Raw genomic sequence first — 24866 nt, forward strand, 5'->3', positions numbered from 1 at the left:
CCACACCCTTTTCCTTTCCCTCCCCGCCTCCTCCTTGCCAACTCTGCAATTTACTCTTCTGCGAGTTTGACTTTTTACGCTTCCTACTAGTTATGCTGCAAGTTATAACAAAGACCTGACTGGACCCGTACCCCTTATTTTTTTTAAACTAACTGGGACATAAATCTATCCTTGTCTGATTGGGAGGACAGTAATTAGTATCCTAAACAGGACTACATAGTGATCGTACTGTGATCGGAGGGGATCATATGTTTATTTTACATGATATGATTTTATTGCATTTACAATAAGGGGGACATTTGTACCTAATATGTGGTTGCAGTATACGCACGTTCCGTCATGTAGTTTGACCAATTGATATTTTATAGTATTTATTACCGTCTAAATTGAACACAATTTTTTTTCAACAAAACAGGTGACATACACAGATATTGTTATTGAATAATTATGGTTACAATTTTAAGGGTTTCTGAATCATGATGATTTATTATTATTATAGCACTAGCATTGTGTCTTTAAATATTTAGGTGATATCGAATGTATATTAATTTATGTGTACAATTATGGTCACACGTGTATTTTCTCACCAGCACTTAATCCGCTCACGGTGTGGGAGGTTTTCACGTTGTCACCGATTCACTTGTGCACTGTGTCTTACTTTCTTTCACACAATGGCACATAATGTGTCACATCATGACTTTGGATTGGTTATTCAGTGGCCATTATAATCATGGTATAAATTGTTTCTGGATGGGGTAGTCAGTTCATCAATACCGCTATACATCCGTGGATGGAGTCGGATAGCTGTGCGTTCCACCACGGGTTGCATCATGTGACCCGTGGAGCGCATCGCATGCGTCGAGGAGGTGTGGGAGTGTCAATTATGTGGCGTTACTGCATCCCGTCATGTGAGGTTACATGCGTTCCATGCTGGAGTGCAGATACATCACTTCCGGTTCTATGTTGGCGGCACGGTAGGCGTACGGAAGAGATGTTCTCAGGTGTGTTACATCGGTCTTGATGTGGGTGGGTATATATATGTGGGTAGGGACACAAAGACATAGCATTTACCCCCTGATGAAGCATTAGCGAAACACACGTCGGGACGCAGGAGTAAACGGCTTTTTGGTATGGCTACACATTTGTATATCAATTGTTTGGGCTGCCTTAGTATGTACATGTGATTTGAGTTCATGCACTTGCACTTTATTTGGGTCTCAACATTGTACCATGTGCATTATATACCTTGGGTTATTAATTGTCCAACCATATGCCTGTATTTCACCATTAGTTCTTACCTCCTGTTAGGGCATTGTCAGCCTTGTTTATCCTTGTACCACCAACCATTTTAACACTGTGATTTCCTGTTTTATTATGCATTAATAAAGACTGATTTTATTGTCTTCTACTCGGATTTGCCTATTTTTGGTGTAAAAGTTATAACACGAGTTGATTTTATGAAGGCAATGTGTTTTTGCTGCCTACACCCCCAGAAGGGGAGCAATCCTAACCTTCCAGCCGTAGGTTGCTCTTACAATCCTACTTCCCATATTCAATATTTTACTGTATTTGCAATTCCTGGTTTGTGAAAACTCAATAAAAATAAAAATTATTTGATAAAAATAAAATACTGGGGACACTACACTATATATAAAATCTTAACATATAAGAAAAAAACAACACTTAAAAAAAATAAAAAGAAACACACAAAAAACTTTATTTATTATAAAATGATCTTGGATTTCTGTGGCTCAGGCCCTTTAAGGGAGGTGGAGGCTCCTTCTTTACTTTCTCCTGGGATTCTTCTATCCGAGGAGGATAAGTGTGGGACCTCAGGCAGTTTTTCGGGGGCTGGAGAGAGTCACATGTAGCTCTCACATTGTATTGTAGGTAAAGAAAATCAAGATCAGCAAAACAATTCGCAAACATTAGGAGAAAAGCAACAAACTTACCCAATCTGGTTCTGTGCTGCTCATTAGAGGCTGAGGCCCCCTAATGGTGAGAGCCAGCCCACGAGACTGAGGCCGGAGTCAGAATATATAGGGGGGGGGGGGGGCACAGAAGATACAGTCAAAAATTGGGGGGGGGGGGGGGGGGGACTAATAATTTTCACCAGCTAATCATACTACTGAAAAATACAATATACGTTATAGTTCATACACCATGCTGTACAGTATATATAGGATTATAATATATTGTATAGCATGTTTATGAACAATACTGCATATTATACTGTGTCATGTTGTATGGATTATAATGTATATTGTATGGCATGGTACAAGGATTATAATGTATACTGTACATCAAATGTATGGAGGTTACACCATGCCGGACAATATAACCCCTGCTCCATGCTGTACAATAAACAGTCTAACCCCTACACAGTGTAGCGGTATACTGTATATTGTGTGGCACAGTGTATGCTATACGTATATAACAAACATACTCCACATGAACACTTACAATTACTTGGCTTGACCTTGGTGATCTCTGATGCCACTTTAGCACTTTGGCTGGGGGGCTAGGTGTAAGAAAATGCCGTCCCCTGGGCAGTATGGTTTTTGGGTTCTTCCTCTTCGGACCCTGTATAAGCTGTAACAAAAAAAAAAGGATGTTACACGTCTAGATCCATCTGCTCACTTACATCTATATTCGCTTCATGGAAAACTATGGAAACAATATAGTCTAGGTTTCTACACAAATTGCAGATGCTGAGGCAAACAGCATGGTGAATGTTTGTTGCCCCATAACAACCAGATGCCTGTCCAGCCAAACCGAGGGACGGTCACAGACTGAAATGTCCCAGTCCCCATGGCTAGTTAATCATATGACCAGGCCCGGCAGCTGTTCCATCCTTTTCCTACTCTGTCTGTACTATCTGTATAGTTTTTCATAGTGTAATACTGTTGAGGAGGCCCTGACAAAATCTTTTGGACCTCCTCCTCCTGGATGGGCCCCTTCTAGGTCAGGGCCCCAAAGCAGCCGCTTCCCCTGCAGCTATGCCCCTGGCTCCGGGGTAATATAATTAAGGGGTATCAGGGTACATTTGGTGTAATATAACTGAGGAGGGCTATCAGACATTATAAAGGGGTAATATAGCTTACATGACCCCTGTATTACGTCCCTGATAGGATAGCACTCCTCAGTTATATTACCCCTGTATAATGCACCCTGATACCCCTTAGTTATATTATATAACTAAGGGATATCAGGGCACATTACACAGGGGTAATATAACTGAGGGGTATCAGGGTACATTATACAAGGGTAATATAACTGAGTAGGGCTATCATGGGACATTACATTATACAGGGGTAATGTAAGCTATATTACCACTGTATAATGCCTGCTAGGCTTCCTGAGTTATATTACCCCTGTATAATAATGTACCCTGATACCCCTTAGTTATATGACCCTGCCGGGATCATATAACTAAGGGGTATCCGGGTACATAATTATACAAGGGTAATATAAGTTACTCAGGAGGCCTATCAGGCATTATACGGTGGTAATATAAGTTATATTACCCCTTGTATAATGTACCCTGATACCCCTAAGTTATAGGGGTAGCAAGGTTGAGGAGGGGCTGGGCGCAAGCAGGCAGGCCATGAGGCGAGGTAGTGGGGGTACATACTTTGTTTTCAATAGGGCCGGGGCCGGCCAGGCAGGGTTGGGAAGTTGCCACACACAGTCACAGTCAGTAGTCCTCCTCTCCTGTCCGACAGTCCGAAGCTGGGGCCTGGGCTGGGCAGTGGGCACAGACAGAGACAGGCTCACTAGCAGCAGTAGCAGAAGAAGCATGTGTTCGCGCGGGCAGGCAAGCAGCTTTACGTGGTGGCATCAACTCGTCTCTGCGGCTGCCGCACTCCCAGCCTGCGCCCAGTCTGCACGCTCTGCCTCCGCTGGGTCCGAACGCCGCCCCCACCCCCATCTGTCATGTGACTCACGTCTGTGTATCTGATCTGTGTTGTCTGTAGTGTACTTGAATCACTGAGTCACTCAGTAGTGCAGGCGGCCGGGCGCAGCAGCGATTAGCGAATCAGCCGGGGGGTGGCAAGGAATGACCTGGGGGGGGGGGGGAATTTCCCCCCCTTGACCCCCTGTAGCGACGCCACTGTCTGGCAGGATTCTATTGATGACATCACAATCAGGATCTACCCATGATAACGGCCATATTTAAAGTAATAAGACTACATAATGGATTAGCATTTTGTCCTCTGGGATGATTACTTTATAAAATCGATTGTGAGAGTTACCAAATGTGCGGATTTCCTGAAACTTAGCAAATTTTGGACAGCATCAATAAAGCATGAAACATGATATTTACATATGCGTTCAGATAGTATTAGTAAATCTACCCGGCCATACCCACTTTTCACTAAGCCACACGCCCTTGTTGAATGCTGCCCAAAAAAATATGTAACGCTCTTGTTAACCTCTTACATACGCCCTGATGACCGGCGGGCGCTGATCGGAACGGGGTGCCTGCTGAAATCATTCAGCAGGCACCCTGTGATAATGCCGAGGGGGAGTCCTGTGACCACCCCCCCGTATTGGCGATCGCTGCAGATTAACCCCTCCTATGCCACGGTCCGCGCTGACTGCGACATAGAAGTTGTTTGTTGTTGAGTGATCGGCATCGGGACATGCCTTCTACAGGAGCCGAGGAGATCCAGCCTCAGGCTGGGTCTCCTAGGCAACCTGTTAGTGTATGACACTGAGTCATAAATTAACAGGCAATGCATTACAATACAGATGTATTGTAATGCATTGCAGAGAGGATCAGACCCCCAAAAGTTGAAGTCCCAGAGTGTTTTCAATAAAAAAATTTAAGTTTCAAGTTAAAAAAAGAAAAAACGCCCCTTTCCCTTAATTTTATAATAAAAAAAATAGAAAAAAAGGTAAAAACACACATATTACATATTGCTGCGTCCATAATGGCCGGCTCTGTAAATATATCACATGATCCACCCTGTCCGATAGACACCATAAAAAATAAAAAAAAACAGTGTCAAAAAAAGCACAGTTTGTCACCTTACATTGCTAAAAGTGCAACACTAAGCGATCAAAAAGGCGCATGCCCCCCAAAATAGTACCAATCTAACGGTCACCTCATCCCGCAAAAAATGAGCCCCTACATAGGACAATCGCCCAAAAAATAAAATAAAAAATATGGCTCTCTGAGACACTAAAAAAAGATTTTTTTTCTTGTTTCAATAATTTTATTTTGTGTAAATAACATATTAGGTATTGCCGCATCCGTAAAAACCTTCTCTATAAAAATATCACATGACCTAACCCCTCAGATGAACACCGTAAAAAAATTAAAATAAAAAGGTGTAAAAAAATTCATTTTTTTGTCCTTACATCACAAAAAGTGCAATACCAAGCGATCAAAAAGTCATATGCACCCTAAAATAGTACCAATCAAACCGTCATCTCATACCCCAAAAAATGAGCCCCTACATAAGACAGCTTTCAGAATATGGAGACACTAAAAAAGAATTTTTTTCAAAAATGCTTTATTATATAAAACTGAAAAAAGTCATATTTGGTATTGTCCTATCCGTAACAACCTGCTCTATAAAAATAGCTCATGATCTAACCTGTCAGATGAACGTTGTAAATGACAAAAAAAATAAAAACAGTGCCAAAACATCTCAAAAAGTGTAATATAGAGCAACCAAAAATCATTTGCACCCTAAAATAGTACCAACAGAACTGCAACCTTATTCCATAGTTTCCGAAATGGGGTCACTTTTGGGGAGTTTCTACTCATGGGGTGCATCAGGGGGTCTTCAAATGTAACATGGCAAGTAAAAATTATCACAGTGAAATCTGCCCTCCAAAAACCATATGGTGTTTCTTTCCTTTTGCGCCCTGCTTTGTGCCCGTACAGCAGTTTATGACCACATATGGGCTGTTTCTGTAAACTACAGAATCAGGGCAATAAATATTGAGTTTAGTTTGGCTGTTAATCCTTGATTTGTTATTGGAAAAAAATGATTAAAATGGAAAATCTGCCAAAAAAGTGAAATTCTGAAATTTCATCTCCATTTTCCATTAATTCTTGTGGAACACCTAAAGGTTTAAAAACGTTTGTAAAATCTGTTTTTAATACCTTGAGGGGAGTACTTTCCAAAATGGGGTCATTTTTGGGTGGATTCTATTATGTAAGCCTCACAAAATGACTTCAGACCCGAACTGGTCCTTAAAAAGTGGGTTTTTGAAAATTTCTGAAACATTTCAAGATTTGCTTCTAAACTTCTAAGCCTTCTAACATCCCTAAAAAATAAAATGTCATCCCCAAAATTATCCAAACATGAAGTAGACACATGGGGAATGTAAAGTAATAACAATTTTTGTAGGTATTACTATGTATTATAGAAGTAGAGAAATTGAAACTTGGAAATTTGCACATTTTTCAAAATTTTGGGTACATTTTGTGTTTTTTTTATTCAAAATTTTTTTGACTCCATTTTACCAGTGTCATGAAGTGCATTATGTGACGAAAAAACAATCTCAGAATGGCCTGGATAAGTCAAAGCGTTTGAAAGTTATCACCACATAAAGTGACACTGGTCAGATTAGCAAAAAATGGCCTGGTCCTTAATCACCTCAGGACCGCCTAACGCAGGATCGCGGTCCGGAGGCGGTCGATTCATTCCTCGGCGACGCAAAGTAGTATTTCGTCACCAGCCTGCCAGCCAATGATCATCGCTGGCAGGCTGGTGATTTTCAAAAAATCGAATCAGAAGCAATTTAACACTTTAACACCTTATATTTATAAATATAAATGGCTTCTGTGCTCCTCTGCTGGTCCTTTTCGTCGGTTGGTCCCAGCAGAGGAGCACACATTACAGTGAGTACACACCAAACACTACACTTAGCCCCCAGATCACTCCCCCATCACCCCAATTAACCCCTTGATCACCCCTGTCAATCACTAGTGAAAAGGAAAAAAGTGATCAGTGTAAACTGTCACTTTTTTTTCCACTAGTATTGACGGTTAGGTTTTAGGATAGTTTAGGCCCCTTTGTTAGGTAGTTAGTGTCGGTTAGCGCCCAGCCCACCGCACCGCAGTCACTGATTCGCTGATTAGCGTATCGCTAATCAGCATTGGTACTTTTATAGTACTTTTATAGTATCTGTAAGTGATCAGAACTGATCACAGTCAGATCTATAATAGTATTAGTGTCACCTTAGCTCGCCCTCCACCCAAAACGTAGTGTTTGCCCGATCAGGCCTGATCGGTCGCCCACACGTGCATTCACCCACGCCCCGCCGCAGTGACAAAAAATATATATATTTTTTGATCACTGCACAATCACTTTGCAAGCGATGCGGCGATAAAAAAGAATCAGTTTTGATATATTTTATCAATCGCAGCGGCTTCCGGTACTTCGCTAGCCTCCCATTTGTAAGACAGGCTTGCTTTTTTTCTTGGGTAGTCTCAGGGAATACCCCCTAAATTTAGTTGACCAAATGGCAAGTAAGGGGTATTCTTCTGAAGAGGACTACAGGCTTCTGACCCAGTCGGATGAGGAATGGGAACCCTCATCTGACAAATCCAGCGGGTCAGAATACAAACCTGTAGAAAGCGGTGGCAGTCTGACTCAAAGTTCAGGCGATGAGGTTGAGGTCCCCGATACCACCAGGCATGGGGCTGGCGCAGTCGGATTACGTGGTAAGACATACACCAGCAGCGCAGCCCATCCTGGACCTAGTACCAGCACTGCCGTACAACATGGTGAAGTGGCGAGCACCAGAAGGGCAGTTGAAGCTGGTACGGTGGCACGTGCAGTAGTTCCCCCATCGCAGCCACCGCACAGACAGGCCCATAGAGCCCCTAAGGTGCTGGCAAATCCTGATTGGCAGCCCCCAACTTCAGCCGCACCAGTAGTTTCCCCTTTCACTGCCCAGTCTGGAGTTCGAGTTGAGACAGCTCAGATCGGATCGGCACTGGTTTTTTTTTAGCTGTTCTTGACTGCGGAGCTCTTGAACTTAGTCGTGGCAGAAACAAATCGGTATGCCACTCAATTTATATGCCCAGTCTTTCCGGTGGAATCCCGTCCAAGTTTCTGAATTTAAAACTTCTCCTCAACATGGGCCTAACAAAAAAGCATGAATTGCGGTCATATTGGTCCACGAACCCAATTCATCACATTCCCATGTTCTCTGCTGTCATGTCCAGAACACGATTTGAGACCATCCTGCACCTCTCGTCCCAGAGGCCACCCAGCTTTTGACCGGCTCCACAAAATTCGGCCCCTCATAGACCACTTTAACACCAAATTTGCAGATTTGTATACCCCTGAGCAAAACATCTGCATAGACGAGTCCCTTATACATTTTACCGGGCGCCTTAGCTTCAAACAATACATCCCAAGCAAGCGCGCCCGGTATGGGGTCAAATTGTATAAGCTCTGTGAAAGGGCCACAGGCTATACGCACAAATTTTGTGTCTATGAGGGTAAAGATCAGACCCTGGAGCCGGTCAGTTGCCCTGACTACCTGGGGAGCAGTGGGAAGACAGTCTGGGACTTGGTGTCACCCTTATTTGGCAAGGGGTACCATCTTTATGTGGACAATTTTTACACAAGTGTGCCCCTCTTCAGGCATTGGTTTTTAGAACAGATTGGCTGCTGTGGCACCGCGCGACCTAGTCGCCGGGGCTTCCCCCAATGGCTCGTTACCACCCGTCTTGCAAGGGGGGAGAGGGCTGCCTTGTGTAACGAAGAACTGCTCGCGGTGAAATGGAGAGACAAGTGTGACGTTTACATGCTCTCCTCCATTCACACAGACACAACAATACAAATTGAACGAGCAACCAGTGTCATTGAAAAGCCCCTCTTGGTCCACGACTATAATTTACTCATGGGAGGGGTGGACTTCAATGACCAGATGTTGGCTCCTTATTTTGTGTCCCGCCGCACCAGACGCTGGTATAAGAAGGTGTCTGTATATTTAATTAAATTGGCTCTGTATAATAGTTTTGTTCTCTACAGTAAGGCTGGGAGAACAGGATCCTTCCTCAAATTTCAGGAAGAGATCCAGGAGGTTCCGTGGCCCCATCCACCAGTGTAGTGAGTCGTCTACACGAGCGACATTTCCCCAATGTCGTTTCTGGTACCTCAACCCAAGCGTCACCCCGAAAAAGATGTTGTGTCTGTAGCAGGAGTGGAATAAGGCGTGACACCCGCTATTTCTGTCCTGACTGCCCTGACCACCCTGCCCTATGCTTAGGGGAGTGTTTCCGGAAGTACCACACACAGGTACACTATTAGCATAGAGATTGCATCTCACAGGACAGGCACACAGGGCTCTTAGGGCCCTTTCACACAGAGCTACTGCAAACCTCTCCTTTCACCTGGGACAAAGTGCATAATATACTTCACCACATCTCTGGGCGATTTGCGCTTTGCACATTGTCCCATGGGGAAGGAGAGGTTTGTCCTATAAAAAGGTAAAAAAAGGCAAAACAAAAAAAAAAATCACCGGTAAGCAAAAAAGTTAATGTTCTGTTCCAAAAGTTCAATAAAGTTTATAAAAGTTAATGTTCTGTTCAAATATTATTATAAAGTTCATGTTAATAAATTTATTGTGTTGTGGCCTGTTTTTTTCTTTTACCTTCTAGGTGGCCCAACCGATGAACCAGCTGCAGCACTGATGTGCATTCTGACAGAAGCATTGCGCTGCTGTCAGATTACACAAAAGTCGGTGTATGCGGCGCTGCAAAATGAGATTTCTCCTCTGCAGTAAAAAAGATATGTTTGCTGAGGCTTATGAGCTGAGGGGCGGTGTTCCTATGCTTTGGCAAACACTTTGTATATAATAAAAAATAAACGGCAATGATTTATTCATCCACATCAATTGATGTGAATGGAGAAATCAGGTTTGCCAGGGCATACAGGCTGAGTGGGTTTGGATGTTGGGCGGAGCTCCTATGTCCTGGCAGACGCCTTTCCCCTCCTTTTTTTTTTTTTTGGCAGAGATTTTTTCATCCACATTGATCGATGCGAATGAAGAAATCTGTGCCGTTCATTTTTTCTTTCAGCCCAGAGGCTGAACGGAAAAAAAATCTCATTACCTGTATGCTCAATATAAGGGGAATAGCAGAAACTCCTAATGCTGGCCATACATGTAATGATTGCTGAGACCCTCAAATGCCAGGGCAGTACAAACACCCCACAAATGACTCCATTTTGGAAAGAAGACACCCTAAGGTATTCGCTGATGGGCATAGTGAGTTCAAAGAATTTTTATTTTTTTTCTTACAAAGTCTCATATTCCACTAACTTGTGACAAAAAAGAAAAACTTCCATGAACTCACTATGCCCATCATGAAATACCTTGGGGTGTCTTCTTTCCAAAATGGGGTCACTTGTGGGGTAGTTATACTGCCTTGGCATTTTAGGGGCCCTAATGCGTGAGAAGTAGTTTGAAATCCAAATGCGTAAAAAATGCCCTGTGAAATCCTAAAGGTGCTCTTTAGAATTTGGGCCCCTTTGCCCACCTAGGCTGCAAAAAAGTGTCACACATGTGGTATCGCCGTACTCAGGAGAAGTTGGGCAATGTGTTTTGGGGTGTCTTTTTCCATATACCCATGCTAGGTGAGAGAAATCGTAGGTCTTCTGAGAGCTATTTTGTGTGGGGCATCATTTACATCAGCCAATGTTTCTTGTGAAAAGCAAACCCAGAACTGGTGTGTTTTTTATAGGGCAGCTGTAACCAACACCTCTAATCTTCTCTCCTTGATTGGACTCCAGTTGGCTGACATCTCACTCCAATTAGCTCTTGGAGATGTCATTAGTCTAGGGGTTCACATACTTTTTCCACCTGTACTGTGAATGTTTACATGGTGTGTTCATTAAAAACATGGTAACATGTAATTTTTTGCGTGTTATTAGTTTAAACAGACTGTGATTGTCTATTGTTGTGACTTAGATGAAGATCAGATCACATTTTATGATCAATTTGTGCAGAAATCAATATCATTCCAAAGGGTTCACATACTTTTTCTTGCAACTGTATATGGCATAGTTGTCAACTGTCCCTGATTTTCAGAGCTTTCCCAAGCCAAAAATGGGCAGGGCTAACAATATTGCCCCTCATAAGTAGGCGTTTCTGGGTGAAGTTGGGGGTTTTGGATGCCCTGATTTTACCAGCCTAAACATTGGTAAGCATGTAGTGGCTGTACTCTGTTTGCAGCCCAAGCCTATTCACTTGAATGGGAATGAGTTGAAACTAGGCAATGTGACCAATGAACATTGACCCAGGAAGAGGCTGTGAGTCCGATACCACTGATCAGATATTGATGATATTGACAGACCATCAATATTTGACCCCTTGCACTAAGCAGCTGAAAATTGCAAACAGAAGTAGATAATTTTTGTGTATAAAACATATTGGAAGTTATTTATGCCAGAAAAGTGGCTCAAATCAATTGAAGGTTAACTCCAGGCAAAAACTCTAAATGAATCCTTTGGCCAAAATCATGGCGCTGTACATGCTCCCAAAGTTTAATTCATTACAAAGATCTATCCCTTAGGACTCATGCACACGACCATTGCCTTTTTTGTGCAAAACATGAATACCGGCCGTGTGCATTCTGCATTTTGTGGAATGGAACATCTGGTCAATTATAGAGCTGTCCTATCATTGTCTGTAATGCGGATAAGAGTAGGACATGTTCTGATACCTTTTAACAATGAGATCCCTCTAATGCTTTGGAAGCTCTCTGTGGACCATGGTGGAAAAAGTTCTGAAATGATTTATCTTTGTCTCATTTTTTTTTACAGCACAGAAACCTGACATTTTGTAAATTAACGTTTTATTAGGGTTTTTCCAGAATAATCAAATCAACATTAATCAGTGTCAACGACAAGAATAACACCAGTGGTGCAGTACAGAAAATAAGCATAAGCGAGGAGGGCCTAAACCCTGGTGTCTCGAAACAAGGATGTGGAGCGAAAGTCATCCCAGGGGCTCCAGGTCTTCACAATCCGGGACGCATCTGAGGGCGTTAATTTCCTGAAACCACTCCTCAGGGGAGGGGGGAGAGGTGGATTTCCAGTGTCTGGGGACCACCGCTTTCGCCGCCTGTATCATGTATTTCAATTGAGATTTCTTATCAGCTGGGGCATTCAGAATGCTATCAAACAGCAGAAAGGTCTCTGGGGAGTTCTGCATAGGGACCCCGGTGACCTCAGTGATCGTTTTGTGAACAAAGTCCCAGTCACAGTTCAACTACAGGACTGACTGTTCAAATATACTGAGTAAAGTTACATCAGATAGTTATGGCCTCAATATGGCTCTTTGAATGAGTTAATAAATGATGCTGAAAGCAAAATAACTTTTTTTTTTTTAGACAAATTATTTTTATTTTTAGAAAGCAATAAGATATTGCATATTTATTGTCACAAATTATAATTATTTCAATGTCAGTTTATAACACCATAGTAAAAATTACTCCATGATTTAAAGAGCACCTGTCAGCATGATGAACCCTATTAAACCAGACATACTGCCTAGTAGGGTTGATCATGCCGATTAAAACAATATCTTGCTTTTGTTTTTTATCCTCTTCATACACTTCTGTGGAAGTTAGAAGAACAGCCGAGCATGTTAGCATGCTGGGAGTTGTAGTTTCACAGCAGCTGGAGTGCTGGAGGTTGCTGACCCCTGCTTTAGGGGCACTGCTACAGCTACCCCCTGGTGCTCAGTGTACTTCCCCCGTCCCATTTGATTGACAGGGCAAGACATCTGGTCTGGCTGAAAATGTTATTCTACCTGGTAGTGGAGCCACTGGCGGCTTCAGAGACAGTGGAGGAACGCTTTCAGGTCGTTGTTTGTGAGATACAGGCCAGGTGCCAGAATACAGGGCAGGATGAGATGTCTTGTCCTGTCAATCAAATTGGAGGGGTGTGTGCACTGAGCACTGGGGCGTAACTGTAGAGGTGCTCCTAGCGCTACAGCCAGCCCCTTGGTGCTCCAACGAATGAATTTGCATAAATATAAAAGTAAAGACGAGTTAAAAAGACATTGGTTTTAATCAGCATGGGCAACAAGCCTACTAAAGACTGATCATGCTGGTAGTTGCATTTTAATAAATCTATACGCCAGTGCAAATTGAAAAGAGCATAAAATGGACAAATGCACAAAATCTCAAACACAGCAGAGGAGGCAATGGCAGTATACAGAGGCAATATCAATTGCTTTGCGTGTGTATATATATATATTTTTTTATACACACACACAGGCTATAGTTCACAGTCTAGTTAAAGGGATTGTCTCATCTCACTGTAACTAAGGCAATCACTGCAATGGAAGCAACCAAAACAGAAGCGTGACGCTCCTGTTTCCCAGCCACCTCATGGTCAGAGCTTGGTACCATCTTGCCTTAGTTATGGCGAGATGAGACAACCCTTACTTTTATGGAATTGGCATAGTGTTTTTAACCTGTACCTTTATGAAAACAAGTATTTCATGAATGTTGCAAGAAACATACATAAAAGGTACAATAAAAAACATGCTAAAATTACAAACATCAAGCTATCGCCCTCTCTGATTGTTGTACACGTGCATACCCTATCCCACAACAGTCTCATCTCAGACATCGCTGCACTCTTTTTGGATTATGACCAGGAAACAATGCGCTCCGATTGGTAACCTTCAAGCAACTATTGTGATTATTTCTTTATCGATGACGGAGACAAACTGGTCTTATTGCTCCATAACTAAACACAGGTCCTAATGTCTCATTTCTATTTTAGCCACAGCTGCTTGGTGCACTTCATCAGGTCCATCAGCCAAGCGCAGCGCCCGTGCCCAGGCATGAAACTGTGCAAGTGGGAAGTCATTGCTGAGTCCTGCAGCCCCAAAAGCCTGAAGGATAAACACAGGTTAAATAAAACCAAAGCCAATAACGCACAAAAAGAATCGCTGCCGTTTTACAGTTATAATGGAAAGGAAGACTCAGAGCAAAATGAATACATTGGCCCACATTTACTATGGTAAGAGCGCCACTTTCTCCTTGACATTTCCCATTTTTAAATCAGAATGTGGGAGTGACCACCTTTTTTTTACTACATTTTGGATACAGTTGTAAAGCTGAAATCCACAATTTTCTAAAGTTTTCGGTGGATAGAATTGTGGCACATTGGGAAACAATTAGACAGGATTAGGGCTGATTTACACAACAGCGCTCGGTCTGGGAAACACGTCCCGTGTGGTGGCCACTTCTCCCAGACTGAACGCAGTCAGTTCCTATATGATCGTGGGTCTATTGTAGCGTGCTTCCCAGACTGAACACTGTCATGTGAACCAGCCCTTAGTCAATCTGGACTATTCTGTTATTCCTAGTACAAGGCCTGATGGGCGCGCTATGATTTTTATGCACTGGGTATAAGGCGGTGTAATAGTTTGGTTTTGTATGTTTCTTTATAAGTGATTTCACAAAGACAATGGGGCATATTTACCAAGACCGGCTTTTTACGCGCTGCACTACTGTAAGATGAGTCTAATTTATGACGAGGCATGCGACTCGTCATAAATTAGGCGCATCTGTGGCAGTCCTTGCACCTGGCTTAAAAACTGGCAGACATGGTGTAAAACCGACCGTGTGACAAAATAATGTCACATGGCTGGTTAAAAAAGGGACTTGTGACTATTTTAGAGTCACAAGTCGCTTAGAAAATGTGCCCCAATCTCTCTTTAAAATGAAGCTGGCTTCTCTCAGCCCCAACGATCAGCTATGCAAGTATTTTCACTGCAGCAGCTTCTAGAGGGAATGTCGAATTAATGACCATCAATGTAATGCATGGACTGCTGGCTCTGACTGAGCAGAAGCAGCTCTTACAAAGTGGCTCTCGATTGTGCTAGGTACGAGGGAGGAACCTCCTCCATTATATCCCAACGTTCCAATAGGACATATGGACAGGGTTGTTGTCCACAATTCCACATGCAGAAGTCCACTCCTCCTAACCCTTTGGTTTGCAGTCCTGAGACTAAGGGGTTTGTTTATCATGTGGGTAATTTGTGAAGTCAGTTGGTCTTTGGTATGTCTTGCGCCAAATTTCTCAAATATCGTATGTCGTCTAGAGAGGTTACTCCACTTTTCCCCACTCGCACACCCTGAGACTGCACCTTTTTTTTGCAACTTTTTTAAAAAGTCACAGTGCTAAATCTGGAGTGGAACTGATAAACACCCTTAGGGTCTATTCTCACGTCCGCAAGTGTTTTGCGGTCCGCAAATTGCGGCTCCGCGAAACACGGACACCGGCGGACTGCACATGCCAGGCACTTAATACAAATGCCTTTTCTTGTCTGTGTCTACGGACAAGAATAGAACATGTTCTATTTTTTTGCAGAACGGAAGTGCGAATGCATACAGCACACTGTGTGGTGTCCGCGTCTTTTTCGGCCCCATTTAAAATAAATGGGTCCGCACATTCCTGTGGACGTGTGAATGGACCTTTAATCACAACCACTTTCCCAAACTGGAGTGAGTGGTATAAAAATTTTAAATGTTGCAAAAGGTTTGCGCAAATAAGCATAAATAGTTGCAAAGCCCTATTTTGTGGGCTATTTTTGAAGACAGAATTATGGAGTTCAGGGCTTAATAAATTCTCCCCTATGACTATTGGGTTTTCACTTAAAGAGCCTCTGTCAGCATAATCAACCCTATTAAACCAGGCATAATACCTGGTAGGGTTGATCATGCTGAGTAAAACAATATAGCGCATTTTTCGCTTTATAAGACACACCTTTTGAGGAGGAAAATAAGAAAAAAAATATTTTGACCCAAAAGGTGTGATTTTGGTGGGTTTTGAACTAATGGTGGTCTGTGGATGACACTATTATGGGGGATCTGTGGATGACACTGTTATAGGGGATCTGTGGATGACACTGTTATAGGGGATCTGTGGATGAGACACATATAGCATTTTATGCTGGTCCCCTCATGGCCCCATGTGTCACAGTATTACGTTATTAACCACCTCCGGACCGCCTAACGCAGATGTGCGGTCCGGAGGTGGCGGCCCTGCGCAGAGTCACGCATATATGCGTCATCTCGCGAGGGCCGGGATTTCCTGTGAACGCGCGCACACAGGCGCGCGCGCTCACAGGAACGGAAGGTAAGCGAGTGGATCTCCAGCCTGCCAGCGGCGATCGCTCGCTGGCAGGCTGGAGATCCGAATTTTTTAACCCCTAACAGGTATATTAGACGCTGTTTTCATAACAGCGTCTAATATACCTCCTACCTGGTCCTCTGGTGGTCCCTTTTGTTAGGATCGACCACCAGAGGACTCAGGTAGGTCAGTACAGTCGCATCAAACACCACACTACACTACACCCCCCCCCCCCCCCAGTCACTTATTAACCCCTTATAAACCCCTGATCACCCCATATAAACTCCCTGATCACCCCCCTGTCATTGATCACCGCCCTGTCATTGATCACCCCCCTTTCAGGCTCCGTTCAGACGTCCGTATGATTTTTACGGATCCACGGATACATGGATCGGATCCGCAAAACGCATACGGACGTCTAAATGGAGCCTTACAGGGGGGTGATCAATGACAGGCGGGTGATCACCCATATACACTCCCTGATCACCCCCTGTCATTGATCACCCCCCTGTAAGGCTCCATTCAGACGTCCGCATGATTTTTACGGATCCATGGATCGGATCCGCAAAACACATGCGGACGTCTGAATGGAGCCTTACAGGGGGTGATCAATGACAGGCGGGTGATCACCCATATACACTCCCTGATCATCCCCCTTTCATTGATCACCCCCCTGTAAGGCTCCATTCAGACGTCCGCATGTGTTTTGTGGATCCGATCCATGTATCCATGGATCCGTAAAAATCATGCGGACGTCTGAATGGAGCCTTACAGGGGGGTGATCACCCATATACACTCCCTGATCACCCCCTGTCATTGATCACCCCCCTGTAAGGCTCCATTCAGACGTCCGCATGATTTTTACGGATCCATGGATACATGGATCGGATCCGCAAAACACATGCGGACGTCTGAATGGAGCCTTACAGGGGGTGATCAATGACAGGCGGGTGATCACCCATATACACTCCCTGATCACCCCCCTGTCATTGATCACCCCCCTGTAAGGCTCCATTCAGACGTCCGCATGTGTTTTGTGGATCCGATCCATGTATCCATGGATCCGTAAAAATCATGCGGACGTCTGAATGGAGCCTTACAGGGGGGTGATCACCCATATACACTCCCTGATCACCCCCTGTCATTGATCACCCCCCTGTAAGGCTCCATTCAGACGTCCGCATGATTTTTACGGATCCATGGATACATGGATCGGATCCGCAAAACACATGCGGACGTCTGAATGGAGCCTTACAGGGGGTGATCAATGACAGGCGGGTGATCACCCATATACACTCCCTGATCACCCCCCTGTCATTGATCACCCCCCTGTAAGGCTCCATTCAGACGTCCGCATGTGTTTTGTGGATCCGATCCATGTATCCATGGATCCGTAAAAAATCATGCGGATGTCTGAATGGAGCCTTACAGGGGGGTGATCACCCTGATCACCCCCTGTCATTGATAACCCCCCTGTAAGGCTCCATTCAGACGTCCGCATGTGTTTTGTGGATCCGATCCATGTATCCATGGATCCGTAAAAAATCATGCGGATGTCTGAATGGAGCCTTACAGGGGGGGTGATCAGTGACAGGGGGGTGATCACCCCCTGTCATTGATAACCCCCCTGTAAGGCTCCATTCAGACGTCCGCATGTGTTTTGTGGATCCGATCCATGTATCCATAAAAAATCATGCGGATGTCTGAATGGAGCCTTACAGGGGGGGTGATCAGTGGCAGGGGGGTGATCACCCTGATCACCCCCTGTCATTGATAACCCCCCTGTAAGGCTCCATTCAGACGTCCGCATGTGTTTTGTGGATCCGATCCATGTATCCATGGATCCGTAAAAAATCATGCGGATGTCTGAATGGAGCCTTACAGGGGGGGTGATCAGTGACAGGGGGGTGATCACCCTGATCACCCCCTGTCATTGATAACCCCCCTGTAAGGCTCCATTCAGACGTCCGCATGTGTTTTGCGGATCCGATCCATGGATCCGTAAAAATTATACGGACGTCGGAATGGAGCCTTACCAGGGGGGTGATCAATGACAGGGGGGTGATCCGGGAGTCTATATGGGTGATTACCCCCCTGTCATTGACCACCCCCCCCCCCTGTAAGGCTCCATTCAGACATTTTTTTTGGCACAAGTTAGCGGAAATTTTTTGTTTGTTTTTGTTTTTTCTTACTAAGTCTCATATTCTACTAACTTGTGTCAAAAAATAAAATCTCCCATGAACTCACCATACCCCTCACGGAATCCAAATGCGTAAACATTTTTAGACATTTATATTCCAGACTTCTTCTCACGCTTTAGGGCCCCTAAAAAGCCAGGGCAGTATAAATACCCCACATGTGACCCCATTTCGTAAAGAAGACACCCCAAGGTATTTGCTGAGGGGCATATTGAGTCCATGAAAGATTGAAATTTTTGTCCTAAGTTAGCGGAAAGTGAGACTTTGTGAGAAAAAAACCAAAAAAATCAATTTCCGCTAACTTATGCAAAAAATAAAAAATTTCGATGAACTCGCCAGGCCCCTCATTGGATACCTTGGGGTGTCTTCTTTCCAAAGTGGGGTCACATGTGGGGTATTTATACTGCCCTGGCTTTTTAGGGGCCCGAAAGTGTGAGAAGAAGTCTGGGATCCAAATGTCTAAAAATGCCCTCCTAAAAGGAATTTGGGCCCCTTTGCGCATCTAGGCTGCAAAAAAGTGTCACACATCTGGTATCGACGTACTTAGGAGAAGTTGGGGAATGTGTTTTGGGGTGTCATTTTACATATACCCATGCTGGGTGAGAAAAATATCTTGGTCAAATGCCAACTTTGTATAAAAAAATAGGAAAAGTTGTCTTTTGCCAAGATATTTCTCTCACCCAGCATGGTTATATGTAAAATGGCACCCCAAAACACATTCCCCAACTTCTCCTGAGTACGGCGATACCACATGTGTGACACTTTTTTGCAGCCAAGGTGGGCAAAGGGGCACATATTCCAAAGTGCACCTTTCGGATTTCACAGGCCATTTTTTACAGATTTTGATTGCAAGGTACTTCTTACACATTTGGGCCCCTAAATTGCCAGGGCAGTATAACTACGCCACAAGTGACCCCATTTTGGAAAGAAGACACCCCAAGGTATTTTCCGTGAGGGGCACGGCGAGTTCCTAGAATTTTTTATTTTTTGTCACAAGTTAGCGGAAAATGATGATTTTTCTTTTTTTTTCTTTTTTCCTTACAAAGTCTCATATTTCACTAACTTGCGACAAAAAATAAAAGATTCTAGGAACTCGCCATGCCCCTCACGGAATACCTTGGGGTGTCTTCTTTCCAAAATGGGGTCACTTGTGGCGTAGTTATACTGCCCTGGCAATTTAGGGGCCCAAATGTGTGAGAAGAACTTTGCAATCAAAATGTGTAAAAAATGACCGGTGAAATCCAAAAGGTGCACTTTGGAATATGTGCCCCTTTGCCCACCTTGGCAGCAAAAAAGTGTGACACATCTGGTATCGCCGTACTCAGGAGAAGTTGGGGAATGTGTTTTGGGGTGTCATTTTACATATACCCATGCTGGATGAGAGAAATATCTTGGCAAAAGACAACTTTTCCAATTTTTTTATACAAAGTTGGCATTTGACCAAGATATTTTTCTCACCCAGCATGGGTATATGTAAAATGACACCCCAAAACACATTCCCCAACTTCTCCTGAGTACGGCGATACCAGATGTGTGACACTTTTTTGCTGCCAAGATGGGCAAAGGGGCACATATTCCAAAGTGCACCTTTTGGATTTCACCGGTCATTTTTTACACATTTTGATTGCAAAGTTCTTCTCACACATTTGGGCCCCTAAATTGCCAGGGCAGTATAACTACTCCACAAGTGACCCCATTTTGGAAAGAAGACACCCCAAGGTATTCCGTGAGGGGCATGGCGAGTTCCTAGAATTTTTTATTTTTTGTCGCAAGTTAGTGGAATATGAGACTTTGTAAGAAAAAAATTAAAAAAATAAAATCATCATCATTTTCCGCTAACTTGTGACAAAAAATAAAAAGTTCTATGAACTCACTATGCCCATCAGCGAATACCTTAGGGTGTCTACTTTCCGAAATGGGGTCATTTGTGGGGGTTTTCTACTGTTTGGGCATTGTAGAACCTCAGGAAACATGACAGGTGCTCAGAAAGTCAGAGCTGTTTCAAAAAGCGGAAATTCACATTTTTGTACCATAGTTTGTAAATGCTATAACTTTTACCCAAACCATTTTTTTTTTTTGCCCAAACATTTTTTTTTTTATCAAAGACATGTAGAACAATAAATTTGGCGAAAAATTTATATATGGATGTCGTTTTTTTTGCAAAATTTTACAGCTGAAAGTGAAAAATGTCATTTTTTTGCAAAAAAATCGTTACATTTTGATTAATAACAAAAAAAGTAAAAATGTCAGCAGCAATAAAATACCACCAAATGAAAGCTCAATTAGTGAGAAGAAAAGGAGGTAAAATTCATTTGGGTGGTAAGTTGCATGACCGAGCGATAAACGGTGAAAGGAGTGTAGTGCCGAAGTGTAAAAAGTGCTCTGGTCATGAAGGGGGTTTCACCTAGCGGGGCTGAAGTGGTTAATGTGTCCCCTCATGTCCCTGTGTGAATAGTGACCCCATTACACCAGGCTGCGCTCACAGCAGTCTTTACATGTAAAGTCTATTTATTTAATGCTCAAGCAGTGGCTCTGCTTTGTTAAACTACCGCAATGGTCTGTAATAGTACTCACTATCGAAGCAGCGGGCAGGCAGCAGCGTAACGTCACCCACTCAGTTACGCTGCTGCTCCGCCAGCTTCATTAACGAAGTGGGAGGAGCATGACCGATTGAGTGACGTTACACTGCCTGCCTGCCCGCTGCTTTGATAGTGAGTACTACTACAGACTATTAAGGTAGTTTAGCAAAACAGAGCCACTGCTTGAGCATTAAATAGACTTTACATGTAAAGACTGCTGTGAGCCCGGCCTGGTGTAATGGAGTACAGTGACTGCACTGGGCCCCGCCGCGAGTGCAACAGCAGTTGCTAGCCTTCAGCCACTCCTCCCTCCTCGCATGATAGAGGGTTACTGTAGCTGATACATCGCAGGTCGTGCTGTGCAGCATAGCGGCTGGCGATGTATCAGTGTCAGCCATGTGAAAATTGCACCATTCGCTTTATAAGACACACTGCCATTTCCCCCCCACTTTTTTTTTTTGGGGGGGGGGGGGGGGGGTCTTATAAAACGAAAAATACAGTATTTTCTCTCTAGGGTTAATAAGTGCTGAGATATATTATTTTTCTTATATTCAAGTAATTAAAGTATTTGGAGCACCGTAGGGCTGACCATAGAACTAGGAGAACCCCTCTCCCTTGAGTGACAGGGCTGGACAAAATGTGTTCTCGCAAAAGCACCGAGACTTAGTGACTCGTGGACAGTGGATCTGATGAGTTCAGAAAGCAGAGCTAATCAGATCCACTGAGCAGGCACCAAGTCACTGAGCCAACTCGGTGCTTGCACAAGTAACCTTCTGCTACTTCTCAAGCTCAGGAAGCAGCATATGATTCACTGCACAAGAGCCGAGTCACTGAGCCTCGGCACTGCCGCGAGAGCACAAGACTGGACTAAATGTCATGCCCTGTGAATCAAAGGGAAGGCAGGAGTACAGAGAGCACAGGGTGCTCCTAGTGCTATGGCAAGCTCCTTGGTGCTCCAAATACCTAATTTACAGAAATATAAAAAATATATGTCCACCTTTATTAACTCTAGAAAGGAAATAAATATATTGTTGCACTCTGCATGATCAAGGCTACCAGGCAATATGCCTAGTTTAATATGGTTGAACATGCTGATACAGGCTCTAACTTTTTATTAACAGAAAAGGCAGAGAGGATAGTAACTGTTTTAATGTAGCTGGTCAAAAGCATGGTCTCATACTGTACTTAGACGTAATATTACATACAATACACATACATACTAATTCATGGTCAGTAACCTATAGCCCTTAAAAAAACGGTTCCCTTGATGGCAATGCCTTCGACCCCAAGGCCCCCCCAAGTACAGTATATTTTTGCATTGCGTGGACATTACATTACTTGAGTTTTTTTTTACCTGAATTGCTCTGTCAACAACATTTTGAGCCATAGATGGGGCCACCATTTTAATCAATGCAATTTCCAAAGCAGCTTCCTGTACAAAGATGTGAAAGAAAGTGAATGAAATTATGATATCAATGATTTAGACTCAAAAATTATGGTTCACAGTTACTAAGAGGGACACTAAAATAAAATAAACTTTTTGTGCTTTTAGTTTAAAAACTGGGAGGATACCGTATTTTTCGCCCCATAAGACACACTCCCCCCCCCCCCATGGGGGAAAAATGCCCCTGCATCTTATGGGGCGAATGCTTCCATTTTACATGGCAGCCTGCGATGTATGAGCCGGGAGAGAGGAGGGGCTGGAGTCCGGAACTAGGGGCGGGGCCCGGTGCAGTCACTGTACTCTTACACCGGGCCCCGCTTTATGAATGAAGCAGGCGGAGCAGGCGCGCGACGTCAGTGAGTGACGTTACTGCTGCCGTCCGCTCTGCCTGCTATTGAGGTGCTGTGGGGAGACAGGGGAACAGGGGAGAGTGCGCCGTTAGTTAAACTTAATAACAGGATAAGGATTCATGTTTATAAATACTGCGGTGAGCAGAGGGCCGGTGTATTGGGGGACACTGTTATGAGGGGGATCTGTGGATGACATATAGCAGTGTCATCCACAGATTCCCCCCCCCCCCATAACAGTGCGTTATCCACAGATCCCCCACATGACAGTGCGTCATCCACAGATCCCCCACATGACAGTGCGTCATCCACAGATCCCCCACATGACAGTGCGTCATCCACAGATCCCCCACATGACAGTGCGTCATCCACAGATCCCCCACATGACAGTGCGTCATCCACAGATCCCCCACATGACAGTGCGTCATCCACAGATCCCCCATAATAGTGTCAAGCACAGACCACCATTAATTCAAAACCCACCAAAAGCATAACTTTTGGTTAAAAATATTTTTTTCTTATTTTCCTCCTCAAAAACCTAGGTGCGTCTTATAGGGCGAAAAATACAGTAATAACTTTGCTACTCAATACATACTATATACAATATATGAGAGCAGTCAGAGCGGCACCCTATTACCATTGGTTTGATGCCTAAGTGATGAAACGCACACTGCTGCTCCTCTATATTATAGTGAGGGTGCTGGGGGTTAAATTTTGCCACACTGATAACCACCACTATCTCACTTGGTGTGTCGCAGATCTAAACCAACCCCAGTCTACTCGTCCATACTGTAGGTGCTCTGTTCACAACCCATGTGTCCCACACTCCAATACTCCATAAAACTAATGTCTCTGTTGCCTATTGTTTCTACATGTCATTAGTTGCACCTAGCTGAATACACCGTCAACTCTGGCTCAACGCATTTCTGGCTAACCTATAGCCCTCATCGGGAGCCCTAATGAAGATCAGCTACCATGTTTTGCAAGATAACAGACAGACAAACATATACAAGTGCACTGACTGTGGCAGCGCTACTAGTCTTTTGCTTTGCTGTAAACCTATGAAGTGGGAAGTTTACCATTCCCTTCTATGTGCATTTGGGGAAAATTGCAGTCTGTGGTCACATCGGGTACCATAATTACAGATATAAATACACTAGTTATTATATGACCCTAGTGTGATTATTTCTCACATAACATGTCAGATTGTTTTATATATTTTTATATATTTTTATCTTCCATAGATTTTATTAGTGCCATTATTTTTTTTCCCTCACAGAGTGGTGAGAACTTACCTTATTGCCTACAGTATCCATAAGATGGGCGGCTTTGAGCACCAACAGCCTCGCCTGATCAATCTCAGCTCTGGATTTGGCAATATTTGCCAAGATAGTGCCTTGTTCAGCCAAAGGTTTGCCAAAAGCAATTCTTGATTTGACCTAAAAAGAATAAGAATACTTGAAGTGGGAGAAGATTTTATTTGGTTTGCCACGTTGTCAGCTTCTGAAATTAGCATATATGTAATATATAATAAAAAAAACACGTTTGTGCCACACTACACGGGAGTTTGTCTCCAAATACAACTTTATGACAATCTGTCACCACCTTTCTGAGGGCAGCATAATGCCTCATGCAGACGTCCGTGTCAGCTTTGGATCAGTGGTAACACGAACCGTGTTCAATCCGTGTTTTCTCCCGTGACAGATCCGTGTTGGATCCATGGGTCCGTTTTTTGCCGTCTGTGTTGCATCCGTGTTTCACTAACACTCAACAGCTGAAAAATAATTTTGAAAGCATCTCTTCTTAATGATCTGTGAAACACGGATGCAACACGGATGGCATCCGTGGTTTTCACGGACCCATAGACTATAATGGGCGTGATGGATCCGTGAACACGGACAAAATAGAGCATGCATCCGTGGTAAAAAAAACGGACCCACGGACCGTGCTGAAACACTGATGTGTAAATACACAGATTAAAATGAATAGGGACATGTGCTGTCCGTGGAGAACACGTACCGCACACGTCTGTGAAACACTGACGTCTGCATGAGGCTTAAGATAGACAGGCACACCAATTCCAGAAATTTACAGCTGGGTAGTAGGGGTCCTCGTATTCATGAGCTGAGGGTATAGCCCTGCCTATCCCTGATGACTGACAGCTT

General features: G+C 43.7%; 1 protein-coding gene and 1 long non-coding RNA gene across 4 annotated transcripts in view; one reads left to right on the forward strand and one right to left on the reverse strand.

Moving 5' to 3' along the window:
• Positions 1 to 930: 930 nt before the first annotated feature.
• LOC122924559 lies at positions 931 to 24108 on the forward strand. The gene is made up of 3 exons (XR_006387410.1): positions 931 to 1001; positions 13776 to 14015; positions 23981 to 24108. It is a non-coding gene; the product is annotated as an uncharacterized LOC122924559 (long non-coding RNA).
• ACAD10 (acyl-CoA dehydrogenase family member 10) overlaps positions 12357 to 24866 on the reverse strand; it is a 141296-nt gene continuing 128786 nt past the window's right edge. For all 3 annotated transcript variants that reach the window (XM_044275779.1, XM_044275781.1, XM_044275780.1), the window contains exons 19-21: positions 23997 to 24140; positions 22265 to 22342; positions 12357 to 13887 (exon numbers count right to left, since the gene is read on the reverse strand). In XM_044275779.1, coding sequence (XP_044131714.1) covers positions 13753 to 13887; positions 22265 to 22342; positions 23997 to 24140 — 357 coding nt within the window. In that variant the 3' untranslated portion in view covers positions 12357 to 13752. The remainder of the gene's footprint in view (positions 13888 to 22264; positions 22343 to 23996; positions 24141 to 24866) is intronic.

Source organism: Bufo gargarizans, chromosome 1 (genome assembly GCF_014858855.1).
Source record: "Bufo gargarizans isolate SCDJY-AF-19 chromosome 1, ASM1485885v1, whole genome shotgun sequence".
NCBI classification, from domain to species: Eukaryota; Metazoa; Chordata; class Amphibia; order Anura; family Bufonidae; genus Bufo; species Bufo gargarizans.